This window comes from Bubalus kerabau, chromosome 7, assembly GCF_029407905.1.
Source record: "Bubalus kerabau isolate K-KA32 ecotype Philippines breed swamp buffalo chromosome 7, PCC_UOA_SB_1v2, whole genome shotgun sequence".
NCBI lineage: Eukaryota > Metazoa > Chordata > Mammalia > Artiodactyla > Bovidae > Bubalus > Bubalus kerabau.
The window spans coordinates 121,275,728-121,294,251 of NC_073630.1; the positions used below are offsets into that span (position 1 = coordinate 121,275,728).

Below are 18,524 nucleotides of genomic sequence, written 5' to 3' on the forward strand. Positions count from 1 at the left end.
AATTTTACTTCATCTTTGTCAACTTTTGTGTCATTTTCTGGCAGAGTTTTCCTGGCTAGAACCTCCAACACTGAATAGAAGTAACAGGAGCAGTTTTCACTGATGAAGGTCTGTGATCCTGGGCTTTTCTTTATGGTAAGGTTTAAATTATTAATTAAATCTCTTTACTATAATTCTATTCAGATTTTCTATTTCTCTTGAGTCAGTATTGGCAGTTTGAGTCTTCCCAAGAATACACAGAAGAACTGTACAAAAAAGATCTTCACGACCCAGATAATCATGATGGTGTGATCACTGACCTAGAGCCAGACATCCTGGAATGTGAAGTCAAGTGGGTCTTAGGAAGCATCACTACGAACAAAGCTGGTGGAGGTGATGGAATTCCAGTTGAGCTATTTCAAATCCTGGAAGATGATGCTGTGAAAGTGCTGCACTCAATATGCCAGCAAATTTGGGAAACTCAGCAGTGGCCACAGGACTGGAAAAGGTCAGTTTTCATTCCAATCCCAAAGAAAGGCAATGCCAGAGAATGCTCAAACTACCTACTGCACAATTGCACTCATCTCACACGCTAGTAAAGTAATGCTCAAAATTCTCCAAGCCAGGCTTCAGCAATACGTGAACCTTGAACTTCCAGATGTTCAAGCTGGTTTTAGAAAAGGCAGAGGAACCAGAGATCAAATTGCCAACATCCGCTGGATCATGGAAAAAGCAAGAGAGTTCCAGAAAAACATCTATTTCTGCTTTATTGACTGTGCCAAAGCCTTTGACTGTGTGGATCACAATAAACTGTGGAAAATTCTGAAAGAGATGGGAATACCAGACCACCTGACCTGCCTCTTGAGAAACCTGTATGCAGGTCAGGAAGCAACAGTTAGAACTGGACATAGAACAACAGACTGGTTCCAAATAGAAAAGGAGTACGTCAAGGCTATATCTTGTCACCCTGCTTATTTAACTTCTATGCAGAGTACATCATGAGAAACGCTGGGCTGGATGAAGCACAAGCTGGAATCAAGATTGCTGGGAGAAATATCAATAACCTCAGATATGCAGATGACACCACCCTTATGCAGAAAGTGAAGAGGAACTAAAAAGCCTCTTGATGAAAGTGAAAGTGGAGAGTGAAAAAGTTGGCTTAAACCTCAACATTCAGAAAACGAAGATCATGGCATCTGGTCCCATCACTTCATGGGAAATAGATGGGGAAACAGTGGAAACAGTGTCAGACTTTATTTTGGGGGGCTCCAAAATCACTGGAGATGGTGACTGCAGCCATGAAATTAAAAGACGCTTACTCCTTGGAAGGAAAGTTATGACCAACCTAGACAGCATATTCAAAAGCAGAGGCATTACTTTGCCAACAAAGGTCCGTCTAGTCAAGGCTATGGTTTTTCCAGTGGTCATGTAGGGATGTGAGAGTTGGACTGTGAAGAAAGCTGAGTGCCGAAGAATTGATGCTTTTGAACTGTGGTGTTGGAGAAGGCTCTTGAGAGTCCCTTGGACTGCAAGGAGATCCAACCAGTCCATTCTAAAGGAGATCAGTCCTGGGTGTTCTTTGGAAGGACTGATGCTGAATGTGAAGAGCTGACTCATTGGAAAAGACTCTGATGCTGGGAGGGATTGGGGGCAGGAGGAGAAGGGGACAACAGAGGATGAGATGGCTGGATGGCATCACTGACTGGATGGACGTGAGTTTGGGTGAACTCCAGGAGTTGGAGATGGGCAGGGAGGCCTGGCGTGCTGCGATTCATGGGGTCACAAAGAATCGAACACGACTGAGCGACTGAACTGAACTGAGCTGATTTGGGTCTCTGATATCGATCTTTTGCAGGCAGCATGTGATAAGATCAGGTTTTATTTTTGTCTACTCTGCCATTTGGTGTCAATTAACTGATATTTAATTCCTATTGAATCTTTAACTGTAAGGTAGGATTTAGATTTGCCATTTGCTGTTTGATGTCCACATGGATTGTATCTTTTTTGTTCTTCTGTTCCTCTATGCTGCCTCCCTTTGCGTTGTTCAGTCGCTCGGTCATGCCTGACTCTTTGCGACCCCATGCACTATAGCATACCTGGCCTCCCTGTCCCTCACCATCTCCCAGAGCTTGCTCAAACTCACTTCCACTGAGTCGGTGATGCCATCCAACCATCTCATCCTCTGTCGTCCCCTTCTCCTCCCGCCTTCAATCTTTCCCAACATCAGGGTCTTTTCCAATGAGTCAGTTCTTTGCATCAGGTGGCCAAAGTATTGGAGTTTCAGCTTCAGCATCAGTCCTTCCAATGAATATTCAGCGTTGATTTCCTTTAGGATTAACTGGTTTGATCTCCTTGCTGTCCAAGGGACTCTCAAGAGTCTTCACCAGCACCAGAATTTGAAAGCATCAATTCTTCAGAGCTCAGCCTTGTCTATGGTCCAACTCTCACATCCGTACATGACTACTGGAAAAATCATAGCTTTAACTATATGGACGTTTGTCAGCAAAATGCCGTCTCTGGTTTTTAATACACTGTCTGGGTTATGGAAGAGATCGTGGGGCAAGTGAAATGAATGACAACCAACCTTACCAACGGCCAGTCTTCATCTAAAGAAAGTGGTGTTGTGTATATGATAGGATTGTAAGGGAACCCTATATTATGAGCTTTTCTGGAAAACCAAAGGATTCCAACAAGTACTGCTCCCAATTAGATCGACTGAAAGCACTCAACGAAAAGCGTCTGGAATCAATCAACAGAGAACGCATAACCTTTCACTAGGATAATGCAAGACGGTGCGTTTCTTTGATGACCAGGCAAAAACTGTTACAGCTGGCCGGGGAAGTTCTGATTCATCCACTGTATTCACCAGACGCTGCACCTTGGGATGTCCATTTGTTTTGGTCTTTACAAAATTCTCTTAATGGAAAAATTTTCCATTCCCTGGAAGACTGTAGAAGGCACCTGGAATAGTTCTTTGCTTAAACTGATAAAAATGTCTGGAAAGATGGAATTATGAAGTAGCCCGAAAAATGGCAGAAAGTAGTGGGGCAAAACGGCGAACACGTTGTTCAGTGAAGTCCTTGGTGAAAACGAAAAAACGGGGACGTCCTTGGCGGCCTGCACGCTCAGTGCAGGGGGCTGGGCTTGATCCCTGGTCGGGGAACTAGATCCCACACGCCTCAACTAAAGATCCTGCGGGCCACAGGTAAGACCAGGTGCAGCCAAATAAATAAATAAAAATAAACTGAAAAAAGAGAAAATGAAAAATGTGTCTTTTATTTTTACTTAAAACTGAAGGAAGTTTTTGGCCAACCCAGTATGCTTTTTAAGTTATTTTCTTAGTGGTTTCCCCGGGGTTTGTTGCTGCTGCTGCCTGCTGTAGTTTGTTTAGTGGTATTTCTGAATTAATTCTGTAAAATTGGTATTCTTTGCCATGTGGTCACTAAGTCTTGCTTCATCGGCTTAATGGTCAGCTCATGACTGAACAGAGAGTTCCCTAAATGCCTGGAGCTGGCGAGCCTCCCGGGGTGTGGTGTGGGACTCCGCGGGTCTCGGGCCAGGCTGTCACCCCTCGGCCAGGCAGTCGGCGCCCCTCAGGCTTTCCCTCTCAGCTCCCGGCTCGTCTCTTGTTCATCCCCACGTTCTCCATCACCTCAGGCTACTTCACAGCTCATTAATGGCCTGGAAACATTTTCAACAATCAGCTGGGAAAGGGCTTTTCATTCCTGGGTGGGCTCTGGATAGAGTCCATTGCAGACAGCCTTGCAAGTGGGGTCTTCCAGGAGACCACCAGCTGGTCAAACAAACCAGCCCATCCTAAAGGAAGTCAGCCCTGAATGCTCATCGGAAGGACTGAGGCTGAAGCTGAAGCTCCAATACTTTGGCCACCTGATGTGAACAGCTGACTCACTGGAAAAGACCCTGATGCTGGGAAAGGTTGAAGGTGGGAGGAGAAGGAGACGACAGAGGGCGAGATGGTTGGGTGCTGTCGTTTCAGGGGATGTCGTCTGAGGCCGCTGGCCCCACTCTTCTCTCCAGTGGGGAGGACAGGCGATTGGTTTGCACCGTGAATCCGGGGTGTCGGCTTTCAAGGCTACAGAGCTGGCGGGTGGGGGTGGGTCCGGGCAGCTTACGCCCCTCACGGCTTGGCGAGGATGTGGAGAAACTGCGCCGTTAGCAGGACTGTGACTCGGTGCAGCCGCTGTGGAAAGCGCTGTGGCAGCTCCCCCAGATATTAAAAATAGAACTACCAACTATACTTCCACAGAGAAACGGAAAAAAGAACCTTCATGTGATTCAGCAGTTCCAGTGGCGCCCATGAGAACCGAAGGCAGGTCCTGAAGAGGTATCCCTAACCCACGCTCGCAGGAGCCGTGGTTCACAACGCTGCCGCTCAGCCACTACGTTGTGTGAGACCCTCTGTGACCCCGTGGGTGGCCTCCTGGAGTTTGCCCAAACTCACGCCCATTGAATTGACGATGCCAACAGCCCACCATAGAAGCAAACCTGTGTCCATTGTCAGATGGATGAATAAGGAAACGTGGTCTCCATACAGTGGCCTATGTTATTCAGCCACAAAAAGGAAGGAAATGCTGTGAAGGAAGCCAAACACTGACACTACATTATGTGACTAGTTGTATCAAGTATAAAAAGAGGCAAAAATAATGGATAAATTTGGGAATTGGCTGGTGTTCACTTTGGGGATGGTAGTGGCTGGAAATTCTTATATGTTCTTAAATTTCTATTCCTTGGTCCAGTTACTGACAACACGAATGCCTTCCATTTCTGAAAATCCACTGAGCCAGATGCAAAGGAAAATGTGATTTTCTTTATGTACATTACACATTGCAAACATTGACTTACAAAGAAAAACATACATTATAGGGACATTAAAAAAAAGAAAAAGGGAAGGAGATTCTGACACCTGCTACAAGGTGGATGAACCCGCAAACGTTATGCTCAGTAAATAAGCTGGAGTCCAAACGGCAAGCCCTGCACGATTGCACACAGATCACATTCCAGGAGTCGTCAGGACGACAGACGGGGCTGAGGGAGGGGATGGGGAGCTATTGCCGGAAAGGCTGAGTTTCAGATTGGAGACGCACAGGTTCTGGAGTGGTTGGCGGTTGCTCGGCCACGTGAATGTACTGCCAGCCGGGGCTGTCACCGAGAACTGGCTAAGACGGCAAATAACAAAATCTCACAGCTGTTCTCACCAAGATTCAGTTAATTTTCTTGATTGAAAAACAAAAACCAACTCTCCCAAGACTGCTGCAAGCCTTTGGTTGATTTCCAGGGTCTGAGGAGGTCAGTTTGGACCATTTGGCTCGTTTTGTCGTTGCTCCCACGACGGGGAGCATTTTCTGAGGCCCTCGCTCTTGCCGCGGTCCTGGCATCCGAACCAGGGTGAAGACACATGGCAAATTCCACTGCACAGACAGGCCTGTGTTCAGGGGCTGGGCTGCTGCACAAGGAGAGAAAGTCCACTTTCCAACCAGACGGAGGTGGAGGTCTCTTGAGGCCTGCGGGCGGCCGCGGGGCCTCCCCCGGGAAGGTGAAGCCTCCTGCAAGGCATGCTCGCTCACAGGGGTGACACCCCCAGAGGCTGAGCAGCGGCAAGGCCCCCCAGGGCCTCCCTGCAGGAGCGAGGGGAGCCGGCTGCTCTCAGGGGCTCAGCTCACCCAGCACCCGTTCCAGTGCCCCCCTGGGTCCACAGAGGCCCTGAAGTTATACCCTGGACCCAGCATTCTGACCTAGCACAGGCCCACCAGCCAGAAGTGCTGAGAAGTCTGCACCCAGGATGGAATAGACGGGGGTGGTCCCGGGGGAAGGCAGTGGCGAGCTGTAGGACTCTCATGACAAATCCCTGCATGTTGGGCAGACTGACCTCTGTGCAGGAGCCCTGGCTATAATTCAGGCAGGGGCCCTGTCAGGAGGGGACGAGCTGCCCAGGCAGAGGGAGCCGCAGAACAAAGGCCCTAGGGTGCCCAGGGCAGGGGGGTTGCTGGGACAGGTGGGCGTCGAGGGGCCCCTGGGAGCGCTCAGCCTCAGGGGCTCAAAGCCCGTGTGGCATCTGGCTGTGGCATCTGGCTGTGGCCTCTGGCAGAAACGCAGCCCTTGGTCAACGTCTGGTGAGTTGGCCACTCAGCAAACAAACGTGCCCCTGTCAGCCGGCCAGGCCCTGGGAGTCAGACTCCACGCTGCGCCTGTGCGCTCCCAAGGAGACAGGCGGCCCCACGGACACCCAGCCGAGCCAGCCTGGTGGCCTGTCCATCCCCGGGGCCCTGCCTGAAGGAGCCCTTGTTACCCTGGCCCCTCAGGCCCCCTGGGTTCTGGGCCGTGGCAGGGCCCAGCCCGGGCACAGACATGGCTGTAGTGTCCCTGTGTCCCGGGCACAGACTCGGCCCCAAGTCCACCATGAGCAGCACTTGGCTGGGAGGACACCTGAAACGGGAGCGCCTGGGAGGACGGGCCGTCGACGGCTCATCCTGTGCTGAGCACCTTGTGAGCTACAGTGCTGCTGGGCTGGGGTCTGGGGTCGGGCGCCCGCTGTGGGAAGGGGGCGCAGGCAATGCTCTGCTGCTAGGGCGGGGCTGGGGCGGTCAGGGAGCCTGGGGTCTGCAGAGGCCTGGCCTCAGCACAGCCCCGAGCTTCGGCCCCCGAAGCCACCTCAGGAGTGACTGACGACATGGGCTGACTTATAGGAGTGGACCCTGGTCTCAGTGTCCACCAAGAACCGAGCAGTCACGGGACAACGGAGGGCTCCGGAGTGCTCCCAGCTGCCAAGTGCTCCAGGCCCCCCGCCCCTGTCCAATGGCTGCGGTCACGCCTGTGATCCTGATGCTGAGACCCGTGGGGAGGGGAGGCTGGTGGGGGGGATACCGAGACCCAGGGGGGACTGGACACATGCTGATGGACAGATGACTGTACCGGGGCGGGCGGAGCTGTGTGCAGAGGAACCTGTGTCTGTGGGGCTGCCAAGTGCTTCCCAGGCCTGGCTCCAGGGGAGGTCAGAGGAGGAGCCTGAGGGTCAGAGTGTCTGCCATACACCCGGGACCCACAGGTAAGCTGGGCCCCTCAGAACAGGGCCGAGGACTGGCCCTCCCCTGCCCTGCTGTGTCCCAGGACCCCAGGTGCTCTCGGGTTCTGTCCACCACCGAAGGAAGGAGCTCCCTGCTCGGCCTCCCTGGGGGAGCCCTGAGAAAACAGGCTCCAGACTTCAGTCCCCCACAGGCTGCCCATCGAGGCGGGGGGCGGGGGGCCTGGGGCACTTGGCAGCTGGGAACACTCCCTTGTCCCGTGACTGCTTGGTTCTTTGGCAGACACTGAGATCAGGGTCCACTGCTGTAAGTCAGAGGCCGCCCCCGTGGATGGGCTGGGAGAGGTGCCTCCTGCAAAGGGGGGAAGCCCCGGGCGGCAGCAGGCCGGGGCTGCCTGAGCGCATCCTCGCTCCCTCCACGAGACAGCCTGGCGCCCCGGCCGCCTCCCTCCTCAAACCTGAGCCACCACCTCCCCGAAGGCAGGGTGTGAGCAGAGACACCTCTGCTGTTCCGTGGGAGTTTGGAAGAGTGTGGGGATGTCCCCTCCGCAGGACGAGCTGAGTCCACGCACAGCCGGTCTTTCTGTGAGGACATCAACCATGACACGCCCCACGGATGGGCTCAGTCTCCCAGGAAGCCCAGCAGAAAAACATCCATACATCCAGCGGTTTTCTTTTTGAAAGAGTTGTTTTCATAAAGCTCTGCTCTGTTAACGTGAAATAGGTTTGTTTTTCAGTCAGTCAGTAGTCTTTTGAGCTTTTCCACTCAAACACTTCGAGCATCTCAAACACGGTGAGCTCAATGGATGTCACTGTGGGGGGGTCTCGGTGACTTTTCAGAGTGTAAGGGGTCCCCAGGCCCAGGGGGTGGCAGGCCACCGCCCTGGGTGCTGTCGAGGCCTGAGGACACGTGGTCTGAAGGTCGGGTTCACAGCCGCTCCCATGGTGGGATCGTTTACTTGAAATACAGGTTAGATTATCTGTTTTTGTTTGCGTTCTATCCTTGTTGATTCTGTTTATTTCTCTCTCTCTTTTTTTGGAATATGTAAAACATTAACATGGTTTCAAAAATCAGAATGTTTTCTTTTGAGCTTCGGAGCTTGCTGGGCGGTTCCTAAGAGCAATACCCCCCCACTGCCCTCCGGTTCGGCCCCGTGATGAGGGCTCTGGAAATGTCTTCCTGACGCTGAGCAGAGACAAACTCCAGGACCCGCTGGCGGTTCCCTCTGCCGGGAGTCTTAGCCCCTGGGGGAAAGTGGGGGCCCCTGGGGTCACCTCCCAGCCCCTAGGGAAGGGCAGCCGCGTGGCTCGCACTGCCTCCGGAGGGATGGCGTCCAGAGGCCTGGCCACTCCGTGCACAGGAAGGAGCTGTGTCCACTGAGCCCAGAGCCCCCCCACCCCGGCCCCAAGAGTGTCCCCAGCGCTGGGCCTGACGTCAGGCCTGACCCCGGCCCCCACGTCCCACCCTGTCCCGAGGGCAGCACACGCCAGTGGCCCTGGCCCAGCCCTCCTCCAGCGCTGGCTTTGGCAGGCTGCCCCCACCCCCCCGCGGGGACACACCAGGGAAGGCCTGATGGGAACGGGATGGGGGGGCGGGGGGGCAGGAAGACAAAGGAAGGGGTGCGGCACGGGCGGGCGCCAGGGGAGGAGTGAGTTCAGCGCTGGAGCAGCATCTGCTCCGCGTCAGAGCCGGCGGGCAGCCAGGCCAGCACGGAGGTCCAGCTCTCTCCCCGCGTCCCGTCTGCCGCGGTGCAGGGCCTGGGGCCTCATTGGCCGGCCGGGGGCCGTCTGTGGCATAAATTGGAGCCCTGGGCTCTTGCTGGGACTTCAGCTGCCCACAGCCCAGCACCAGCCCTTCTGCCTCCTGCTGGGTGAGTATGCATGCCCTCCTGGCCCCCGGCCCCCAGGGCCGCCTGGCGCTGCCCCCCAGAAACCGGCAGTACCCGCCCCCAGGGAGGCCCCTCCATCGAGGCTGGGCCAGCGACCCTCCCGTTCCCGGGGTTCCCTGGGACGGCAGAGCCAGAGGCGCGGCGCTGGGGAAAGCCCAAGGGCACTGAGCCGGCTGCGAGCCCCGTGCCAGGCGTGACCTGCCAGCAGCCTGGGCTCCTGTAACCTGACACGGCCTGGGACTCCAGCCGTGGGGTCTGGCCCGGCCCAAGGCAGAGAGGAAACTCGGAGGGAGGTGCCTGGCATCCTGGGGGCCCCACGCTGGGGGCTGGAGGTGAGCATGTGCCCCCTTCTCGTAGGTGATGGGAGCCCCACGTCCGGTGTTCCCCCGGGGGGCTGCCCTCTGGGCCTTCCTCCTGGCCTCGCTGGGCAGCGTGGCCGGCCAGCCGCTGGGGGCAGAGCCCATGTGCACGGCCCAGCCCCTGGCCAGGTACAGCATCACCTTCACGGGCAAGTGGAGCCAGGCGTCCTTCCCCAAGCAGTACCCGCTGTTCCGCCCGCCCGCACAGTGGTCGTCCCTGCTGGGTGAGTGCAGCCCCGGCCCTGTGTCCGGGGCGCCCCGTGGGGACCGAAGGGCTGGGTGCTCAGCAGAGGTCCACACTGCACAGTTTGGGCGGCACCCTCACCGCTCACTTCAGTGCAAGAGACGTTTGCTAAGGTCTTCCATGCGCCAGCAGCTGCGCCCAGCCTTCAGGGACGTGGGGGGGCAGGATCACATAGCAAGGCGCCAGGGTGGAGGGCTGGATGGCGTCCCTGGGCTGGTGCTCACTCACTCAGGCAGGTGGTGCCCCCCGGGGTGCAGGGTTTAGGGTCCAGATAGCGTCCCTGGGGTGCTGCTCACTGGTGTGGGCGAGAGGCGCCCCCGGGAGCCAGGGTGGGGGGAGACGGTGTCCATGAGGTGCTCCTCACTCGGGCAGGTGGTGCTCCCCCCAACCTCCCACCCCCGCCCGGGTGCTGGGTTGAGGGTCCAGGAGGCATCCCTGGGGTGGCGCTCACTTAGGCTGGCGGGTGGCACCCCCCGGGATGCTGGGGTGAGGGGCTGGACGGCGCCCCTGGGGTGGTGCTCACTCACTTGGGCAGGTGGTGCCCCCCGGGGTGCAGGGTTGAGGGTCCAGGCAGCGTCCCCGGCGTGGCGCTCACCCAGGCTGGCGGTAACCCCCCCAGGGGCCGCGCACAGCTCGGACTACAGCCTGTGGCGGAAGGACCAGTACGTGAGCAACGGGCTGCGGGAGTTTGCGGAGAGGGGTGAGGCCTGGGCGCTGATGCGGGAGATGGAGGCAGCGGGGGAGCGGCTGCAGAGCGTGCACGGCGTGTTCTCCGCCCCGGCTGTGCCCAGCGGCACCGGGCAGACGTCCTCGGAGCTCGAGGCCCACTCCAGGCACTCGCTGGTGAGGGGGCGGTGTGGCGGGCGGGGGCCTTGGGGACCCCTGCTGAGCACTTGCTGGTGAGGGGCCCCTGCTGAGCGCTCGGCCCCCAGGTGTCCTTCGTGGTCCGCATCGTGCCCAGCCCCGACTGGTTCGTGGGCGTCGACAGCCTGGACCTGTGTGACAGCGGCAGGTGGCGGGAGCAGGTGGCCGTGGACCTGTACCCCTACGATGCCGGGACCGATAGTGGCTTCACTTTCTCATCCCCCAATTTCGCCACCGTCCCGCAGGACACGGTGACAGAGGTGAGGGCCGGCAGCTCTCTGGGACCGAGGAGGCTCCCCGAGAGGCCCGCGGAAGCCCGCAGCGGGGGGCCGGCCCCTCGGCATGCCCCAGGTTCCGACTCGCCCCCTCCCCTGCAGATCACGGCCTCCTCTCCCAGCCACCCTGCCAACTCTTTCTACTACCCGAGGCTGAAGGCCCTGCCCCCCATCGCCAAAGTGACTCTGGTGCGGCTCCGGCAGAGCCCCAGGGCCTTCGTCCCACCAGCCCTGGGCCTGGGGGTGGGGGGCAACGAGATCGTGGACAGCCTTCCAGGTGAGTGTGGTTCCCACCCCACCCTTCACACGCGTGATCCCGCTGCCAGGCACTGGCGCTCCGAGCAGACAGGAGCAGCTCTCGGGTGTGGGCATCATTCGAGCGGATGCTGGGACACCACCTGGTCCTGGGCCTCCAACTCTCACCTCTCACCCTTAGAGACCCTTGAAAGTAAGAGTCTGCCGCGCAGACTGACCCCAGGGGGAATGCCTGTGACGTGACAGCTGCCACGGTCACCGAGGTGCCCCGGCCTGCACGTGGGCACCCCAGGGGCACCCCCCCCTCCCCAGGGCCCGCCTGGCTCAGCCCCACTGCCAGACTTGAGTACCGATCACCAGGCCACAAGCCTGGAGAGGCGATCCGTCCATTCTGAGTCAGGCTCCTTGGGGGCCACGTGGGGCGGGAGGACAGGTCACACCAGGAGAGGTTGCTCGACGCTCAGATGCCCAGGGCCTAGGGGTACCTGACTTCAGAGGGGGTTTGGAGGGGAGCGCTAGGAGCGGGACAGGGTTCTGAAAGGTTTGGGAGCTGGTGCCCTCAGGTCCAAGCTGGGGAGCAGACCTGCACAACGTTTCCTGCGGAAAGCCCTTCAGGCTTCCACTGCCTAGAAGTGAGTGGTGAGAGGTCGCAGTGCCCGCCCTGTGACCCTGCTGACCGGGAGGACGCGCCCAGGAGGCCCTTCTAGGTCTTCTGGGCCGGATGCTGGGGGCGGCACCGCCCGCGGAGAAGGGGCGACTGTGGGGCCGCCACGCACCCGGCGGGTCAGCTTCCCCAAGGGTGGGCGCCGGAACAGCAGAGCTGGCTGTGGAGAGCCCGCGGGTCTGTGATCGTCAGCGCGCGGCTCCCCGCCCCTCTTCCTGCCCCCAGCGCGGATGGGGGGTCTCGGGACAGAAACCCCCGGGGCCGCATGCAGGCAGCGCCCTGGGGCTCGCTTCCCAGCGCGCTGAGGAAAGCACCTGTGTCCTCAGCCCGTCTGGAGGCGGGTCTGGGGTGGGGACCCCTCCCGCTGGCGGCCCCACCCCGCTCACCGCCCCCCTGTCCCCCCAGACCCAGAGACGCCGCTGGACTGCGAGGTCTCGCTGTGGTCGTCCTGGGGGCTGTGCGCAGGCCCCTGCGGGCGGCCGGGGGCAAAGAGCAGGACGCGCTACGTCCGCGTGCGGCCGGCCAACCACGGGGCGCCCTGCCCGCCCCTGGAGGAGGAGGCCCCGTGCGAGCCCGACAACTGCGTCTGACACCGGCGCCCGCGCCGCCGCGCAGGGACTGGCCCCCGGCCCGGCTGCGAAATACCTCAGACCCGGGGACCCGGGCCACCGGCCTCGTCAGGGTCCCGTCCCAGCTGCAGAATAAAGACCAGTGTCTCCCACGTCACAGCCGTGCTCTCGTGTGTCCCCGGCAGAGCGGGGCGGGCGGGCAGGGCGCATGGACTTTCCCCAGGAGCAGGAGTCACACTGCAGGGATGAGCCGGGGACCACCGTGCACAGGCGCACACACACAGCACACACGCTGCACACACACCACACACAGGGCACACACATCGCACATGCACGCAGGGTACACACATACATGGCACACATGGCACACACACACAGGACACACGCTGCACACACACCACACACAGGGCACACACACCACACACAGGGCACACACACAGCACAAATACAGCACACACATATAGGACACACACGGCACATACAGGTTACACACACATACACGCAGCACATGGCACACACACAGACGACACACACAGGACACTTGAAGGACCAGCAGCATGAGACCTGCTGCACCCCCAGCCCTCCAACCACTGAGGCCCCTGAATTCGCAGTGGGGGCGGCGTGGGCTGTGGCCCTGAGGCCTTACCATTGACCTTTCCCAGCTCTTGTCTGAGGTCAGGGCCCGCCCTGACACCCTCTGACCTGTGACCCCAGGCCCCACCCTCACACCCTCTGACCTGTGACCCCCAGGCCCCGCCCTCACACCCTCTGACCTGTGACCCCCAGGCCCCGCCCTCACACCCTCTGACCTGTGACCCCAGGCCCCACCCTCACACCCTCTGACCTGTGACCCCCAGGCCCCGCCCTCACACCCTCTGACCCGTCTCCTCTGGTGGCAGCGCCTCTCCTCTCCGACACCTCTTCCCATGAGCTCGACCTCGGGCCCCCTCGCCATCCTCTCTGCAACAGATTTCTGTCCCCAACAGTCACCCCTGATCTCAGGGACGGAGTTAAAGCAGCCGTCTGTGACCCGTTCCTCCCGGCCCACCCCGGTTGGGGACAGAAGCCCTTGCGAGCTAGTGCCTGGACGGCCTGCCGACAGGCCGCGGGTTCCAGGAGGAGACTCGCGCGCCCAGGGCAGAGGTGCTCCCTGGAGGGGGTGCGCCCACACCCCCAGGGGCTCAGGAAGAACCCCGCCAGGCGCCGGCCGCCCCACGGGCCTGCCTCCCTGCACACTGCACCGTGCCCGCCGGGCCAGGCTCCTCGGGAGGCAGGAGCGCAGACGTTCCTCCCACGGGCAGCAGGCTCCCGGCCAGCGGCTCTGAGGCACAGGGCAGGCGCAGGGTCACCTTGGAGTGGACAGGGAGCTTGACTTGCCTCCTCTGTTTTGTCCTGACACGGAGCTGCTGGCTGGGCCCAGTGGGTGGCAGGACCCAGGGCCAGCCTGCTGAGGAAGAGGCAGGAGCGGCCAGAATGTCCGCTGCTGCAGAAGGTGGGGGTCCTGAGACAGCAAGCAGGTGGTGCGGGTGGGGTGGGCAGTTGGGGGACTGGGGGTGGACACTGAGAAGTGACGGGAGGGGCCTTCCTTCTGAGCCGATGGGCTGAGCACATCCAACTCTACTCCCAGCGAAACTCCACTGAAACCACAGAAAGGGATGTTTAGACGGCAAAACCCAGACGCCGGCCTTGGGCCCCAGGTCTGCCCCTCAGCCTGAGGATTTTTTCGTCCATTCCCACTGTACACCCAGACCCCTAACTGGAGGGACACCCCACCGAGGCACTCCTTTTTCATAAAGGCGGGCGTACTCTCACCTCCTTCCCTACTTCCAAAAATAAGCACACAAGAAAGGGACCTGGGCCTGGAGCAGAGAGGGCTGTGGTTAGGCCGGATGGAGTCCCACGGGGCTCGTGAGTCCCCATGAGTCCCATGGGCTGCGGCTGAGCTCCAGTCAGCAACAGGGTGGGGAAGACCCTCCTGCACTGAGCTGAACGCTCAAGGTCAGCAGTGGCCCTTGAGTAAGGGAAGAGGAGAAACTAATCTCTCTGTAGAAAGCTTTCCTAATCAAAACCACGCTGTGAGTGCAACACAAAAACTACCAATTAAACAAGAAAACAAGTCATTAAAATGGAAAGTCAGCAGGAAAAAAAAAAAACCAAGATCACAGATAATGAAATTGTCAGAAATAAAACACAGAACAACAATAAAAAAATGACCAGTCAACAAGGGATAATTAGAAACAAACAGATAAATCTGGAAAAGAAAAATCGTGTGGAATGACAGTCCTCAGCAGGTTGAACAGCTGAGCTGGGCACAGCTGGAGAAAGAATTAGTGAACTGAAGATAGACCACCCAGAACGCAGCACAAAAACACAAAGAGATGGAAATACTCAAAAAGATAGGGGATGTAAATGACAAGTGATAAAATGTTTTAAATCAAACTCTGAAAGATATAATGGGGATAATGGGGAAGAAGTGATACGTAGAGAAAAAAGTGTGAAGTTATAGAACTGGCTGAAATGAAAAGGCGTCTTCAGAGACAGAAAGCACAATGTGTCTCAAAGAGGATGAATGCATGAAAGCAACCCATGTCCAATTGGGGTAAAAAGCAAAAAATGAAGGGATGGGGAGGCTGCTGCCCTTTTAAATCCCTGGGAGTCACTTCAGCTGGAGTGGGAGGCTGTCCCAACAATGAGGGAGGCGCAGCAACCATGGCCACCCACCTGTTCGTCTGCTCCTGTTATTAGAAGCAGCGGTGATGAGAGCACAGTCCCCAGTATCTGCTCAGTTCAGTTCAGTTGCTCAGTCGTGTCTGACTCTTTGCGACCCCATGGACTGCAGCATGCCAGGCCTCCCTGTCCAACACCAACTCCTGGAGTTTACTCAAACTCACGTCTATCGAGTCGGTGATACCATCCAACCATCTCATCCTCTGTCGTCCCCCTTTCCTCCCGCCTTCAATCTTCCCCAACGTTAGGGTCTTTTCAAATGAGTCAGTTCTTCACATCAGGTGGCCAAAGTATTAGAGCTTCAGCTTCAGCATCAGTTCTTCCAGTGAGTATTCAGGATTGATTTCTTTTAGGATGGACTGGTTTGATCTCCTTGCAGTCCAAGGGACTCTCAAGAGTCTTCTCCAGCACCACAGTTAGAAGCAGCGATTCTTCGGCGCTCAGCCTTCTTAATGCTGCAGCTCTCCATCTATATCTGACCACTGGAAAAACCACAGCTTTGACTAGACAGACCTTTGTCGGCAAAGTAACATCTCTGCTTTTTAATATGCTGACTAGGTGGGTCATAGCTTTTCTTCCAAGGAGCAAGCATATTTTAATTTCATGGCTGCAGTCATCATCTGAAGTGATTTTGGAGCCCAAGAAATGAAAGTCTGTCACTGTTTCCACTGTTTCCCCATCTATTTGCCATGAAGTGATGGGACCAGGTGCCATGATCCTGGTTTTTTGAATGTTGAGCTTTAAACCAGCTTTTAAACTCTCCTGTTTCACTTTCATCAAGAGGCTCTTTAGTTGTTCTTCGCTTTCTGCTATAAGGGTGATGTCATCTGCATATCTAAGGTTATTGAGATTTCTCCCGGCAATCTTGATTCCAGTTTGTGCTTCATCCAGCCCAGTATTTTGCTTGATGTACCCTGCATATAAGTTATTAAGCAGGGTGACAGTATACAGCCTTGACATACTCCTTTCCCAATTTGAAACCAGTCTATCATTCCATGTCCAGTTTTAACTGTTGCTTCTTGACCTGCATACAGATTTCACAGGAAGCAGGTCAGGTGGTCTGGTATTCCCATCTCTTGAATTTTCCACAGTTGGTTGTGATCCACACAGTCAAAGGCTTTGGCATAGTCAATGAAAAAGTAGATGTTCTCTGGAACTCTCTTGCGTTTTCGATGATCCAGCAGATATTGGCAATTTGATTTCTGGTTCCTCTGCCTTTTCTAAATCCAGCTTGAACATCTGGAAGTTCTCAGTTCAGATACTGTTGAAGCCTGGCTTGGAGAATTTTGAGCATTACTTTGCTAGTGTGTGAGATGAGTGCAATTGTGCGGTAGCTTGAACATTCTTTGGCATTGCCTTTCTTTGGGATTGGAATGAAAACTGACCTTTTCCAGTCCTGCGGCCACTGCAGGGTTTTCCAAATTTGCTGGCATATTGAGTGCAGCACTTTCATAGCATCGTCTTTTAGCATTTGAAATAGCTCAGCTGGAATTCCATCACCTCCAGTAGTTTTGCTCATAGTGATGCTTCCTAAGGCCCACTTGACTTCACGCTCCAGGATGTCTGGCTCCAATATCTGTACAGGGTCTTTTGTACCCACCCCGGTTCCTGTAAGCTGTGTGTAGGGTGCTCAAGTAGTAGGTGTGTGGCACCCCATCTAGTGACTCAGGGTTGAGGGGTGGGTAGCCGCTACCCACTGAGAGTACAGATTGACCAAAATTAACTACACTTTGCCATGCAAGGCTTCCCCTGGAAGCTGCAAGCCTCCAGAAGACTCCAGAGTTTCCAGAGTGTCACATCGGGGGATTCTGCCCCTGCAGTTGTCCGGGTGGGAGACAAGTTCTCACCTGCCAAGTGTTTCGTGCTGCTCCATCTTCCCCTGTCTTTCAACTCCCGTGTCTGTTGGGCAGAATAGTGTTAGTTCCTTCACAGGAAAGCTGGTGTAAAAAGTGTTTTCTGCTGGGCTGCCATTGCCTTTCAGCGTTTGCAGCGGACAGGCTAGGAGGCACTTGTGCTGAAGCACATCTTTTAAAGTCCCTTGGTGTTACAGTCTCTCAGTTGTTGTTGGTCTGAAAATGTATCTAAGCCTCATTCTTGAAAGACGGTATTGAGGTCATGACTCTGGGTTGCCAGCTCGTTGCTCTCAGTATGTTAGAAGCTCTGTTGGGTTGCCTTCTGACTCCCTTGCTTACTGTTGAGAAATTGCTGTCTTTCCCACAAACACTCCTGTATAGGCGATCTCTCCTCCTCTGGGTCCTTGGAAAGTCTTTGCTCATCAAAATGACAGAAGTCCCTTCCTATCAGCCATTACTTTATGTGGAAATGGATTAAATGTTCTAATCCAAAGACAGACACTGGCATAATGGATAAAAACATATGACCCAACTATATTTTGTCTGAAAGAGACTCACTTTAAATCCAAAGACTCAGAGAAATTGAAACTGAAAGGGCAGAAAAAGACACTCCTGCAAATGGGAACCAAGAGAGCAAGGCTGGCTACACAAGTGTGAGCAAAATAGGCCTTAAATCAAAATAGTTACAAGAGCCTTAAGGACACTAAATATTAATAAAGCTTTCAATACAGCAACAAAATATAAGTTATAAATATTTACACGCCTAATGATAAAACATCAAAAATATATGAAGCAAGAACAGACAAAATTGAAGGAAGAAATAGCTTGATAATAATAGATGGAGACTTCAGTACCCCACTCACAGTAATGGACAGAACAACCAGTCAGAAAGTAAGTAAGGAAACAGAGGACTTAACCAACACAGCAAGCTAAGTAGATCTAACAGAGGTGTACAGAACACTCGACCAACGACACACACACACTCTTCTCAGGTACACAGAAGACACTTTACAGACTCGACTGTACATCAGGCCACGCGTGTGTGTATTAGTCACTCAGTCATGTGCAACTCGTTGCGACCTTATGGACTGCAGCCGCCAGGCTCCTCTGTCCATGGGATTCTCCAGGCAAGAATACTGTAGTGGGGTGCCATTCCCTTCTCCAGGGGACCTTCCTGACCCAGGGATTGAACCCAGATCTCCTGCATTGCAGGCAGATTCTTTACAGAGCCACCAGGGAAGCCCAGGCCACATATCAAGTCTTAATCGATTTTAAATGATTCAGTTCAGTTCAGTTGCTCAGTCGTGTCCCACTCTTTGCGACCCCATGGACTGCAGCACGCCAGGCCTCCCTGTCCATCACCAACTCCCTGAGTTTACTCAAACTTATGTCCATCAAGTCGGTGATGCCATCCAGCCATCTCATCCTCTGTCATCCCCTTCTCCTTCTGCCCCCAATCCCTCACAGCATCAGAGTCTTTTCCATGGAAATGAGTCAACTCTTCACATGAGGTGGCCAAAGTATTGGAGTTTCAGCTTCAGCATCATTCCTTCCAAAGAAATCCCAGGGCTGCTCTCCTTCAGAATGGACAGGTTGGATCTCCTTGCAGTCCAAGGGACTCTCAAGAGTCTTCTCCAACACCACAGTTCAAAAGCATCAATTCTTCGGCACTCAGCCTTCTTCACAGTGATATCATCCAAAGTATCTTCTGCAACCACCACAGGATGAAGTTAGAAATCAACAACAACAGAGGTGAAACTAGAACACTCACAACTTTGTGGAAATTAAACAACACACTCTTAAACCA

General features: G+C 55.6%; 1 protein-coding gene across 1 annotated transcript; it reads left to right on the forward strand.

Annotated features, from left to right (window-relative positions):
* Nucleotides 1-8,690: 8,690 nt before the first annotated feature.
* Nucleotides 8,691-12,310, forward strand: SPON2 (spondin 2). Its single transcript, XM_055587545.1, has 6 exons — nt 8,691-8,889; nt 9,265-9,490; nt 10,130-10,353; nt 10,443-10,634; nt 10,752-10,926; nt 11,974-12,310. The coding sequence occupies exons 2-6, from the start codon at nt 9,268-9,270 to the stop codon at nt 12,156-12,158; spliced, it is 999 nt and encodes a 332-aa protein (XP_055443520.1). The 5' UTR covers nt 8,691-8,889; nt 9,265-9,267; the 3' UTR covers nt 12,159-12,310.
* The last annotated feature ends 6,214 nt before the right edge of the window (nt 12,311-18,524 follow it).

Bases quoted from the DNA above. Each gene is read 5' to 3' on its own strand.
- SPON2 (XM_055587545.1), top strand. From the start codon at position 9,268: ATGGGAGCCCCACGTCCGGTGTTCCCCCGGGGGGCTGCCCTCTGGGCC. The intron at 10,635-10,751 runs GTGAGGGCCGGC...CCTCCCCTGCAG, and splicing joins CGCAGGACACGGTGACAGAG to ATCACGGCCTCCTCTCCCAG. The intron at 10,927-11,973 runs GTGAGTGTGGTT...CTGTCCCCCCAG, and splicing joins GATCGTGGACAGCCTTCCAG to ACCCAGAGACGCCGCTGGAC.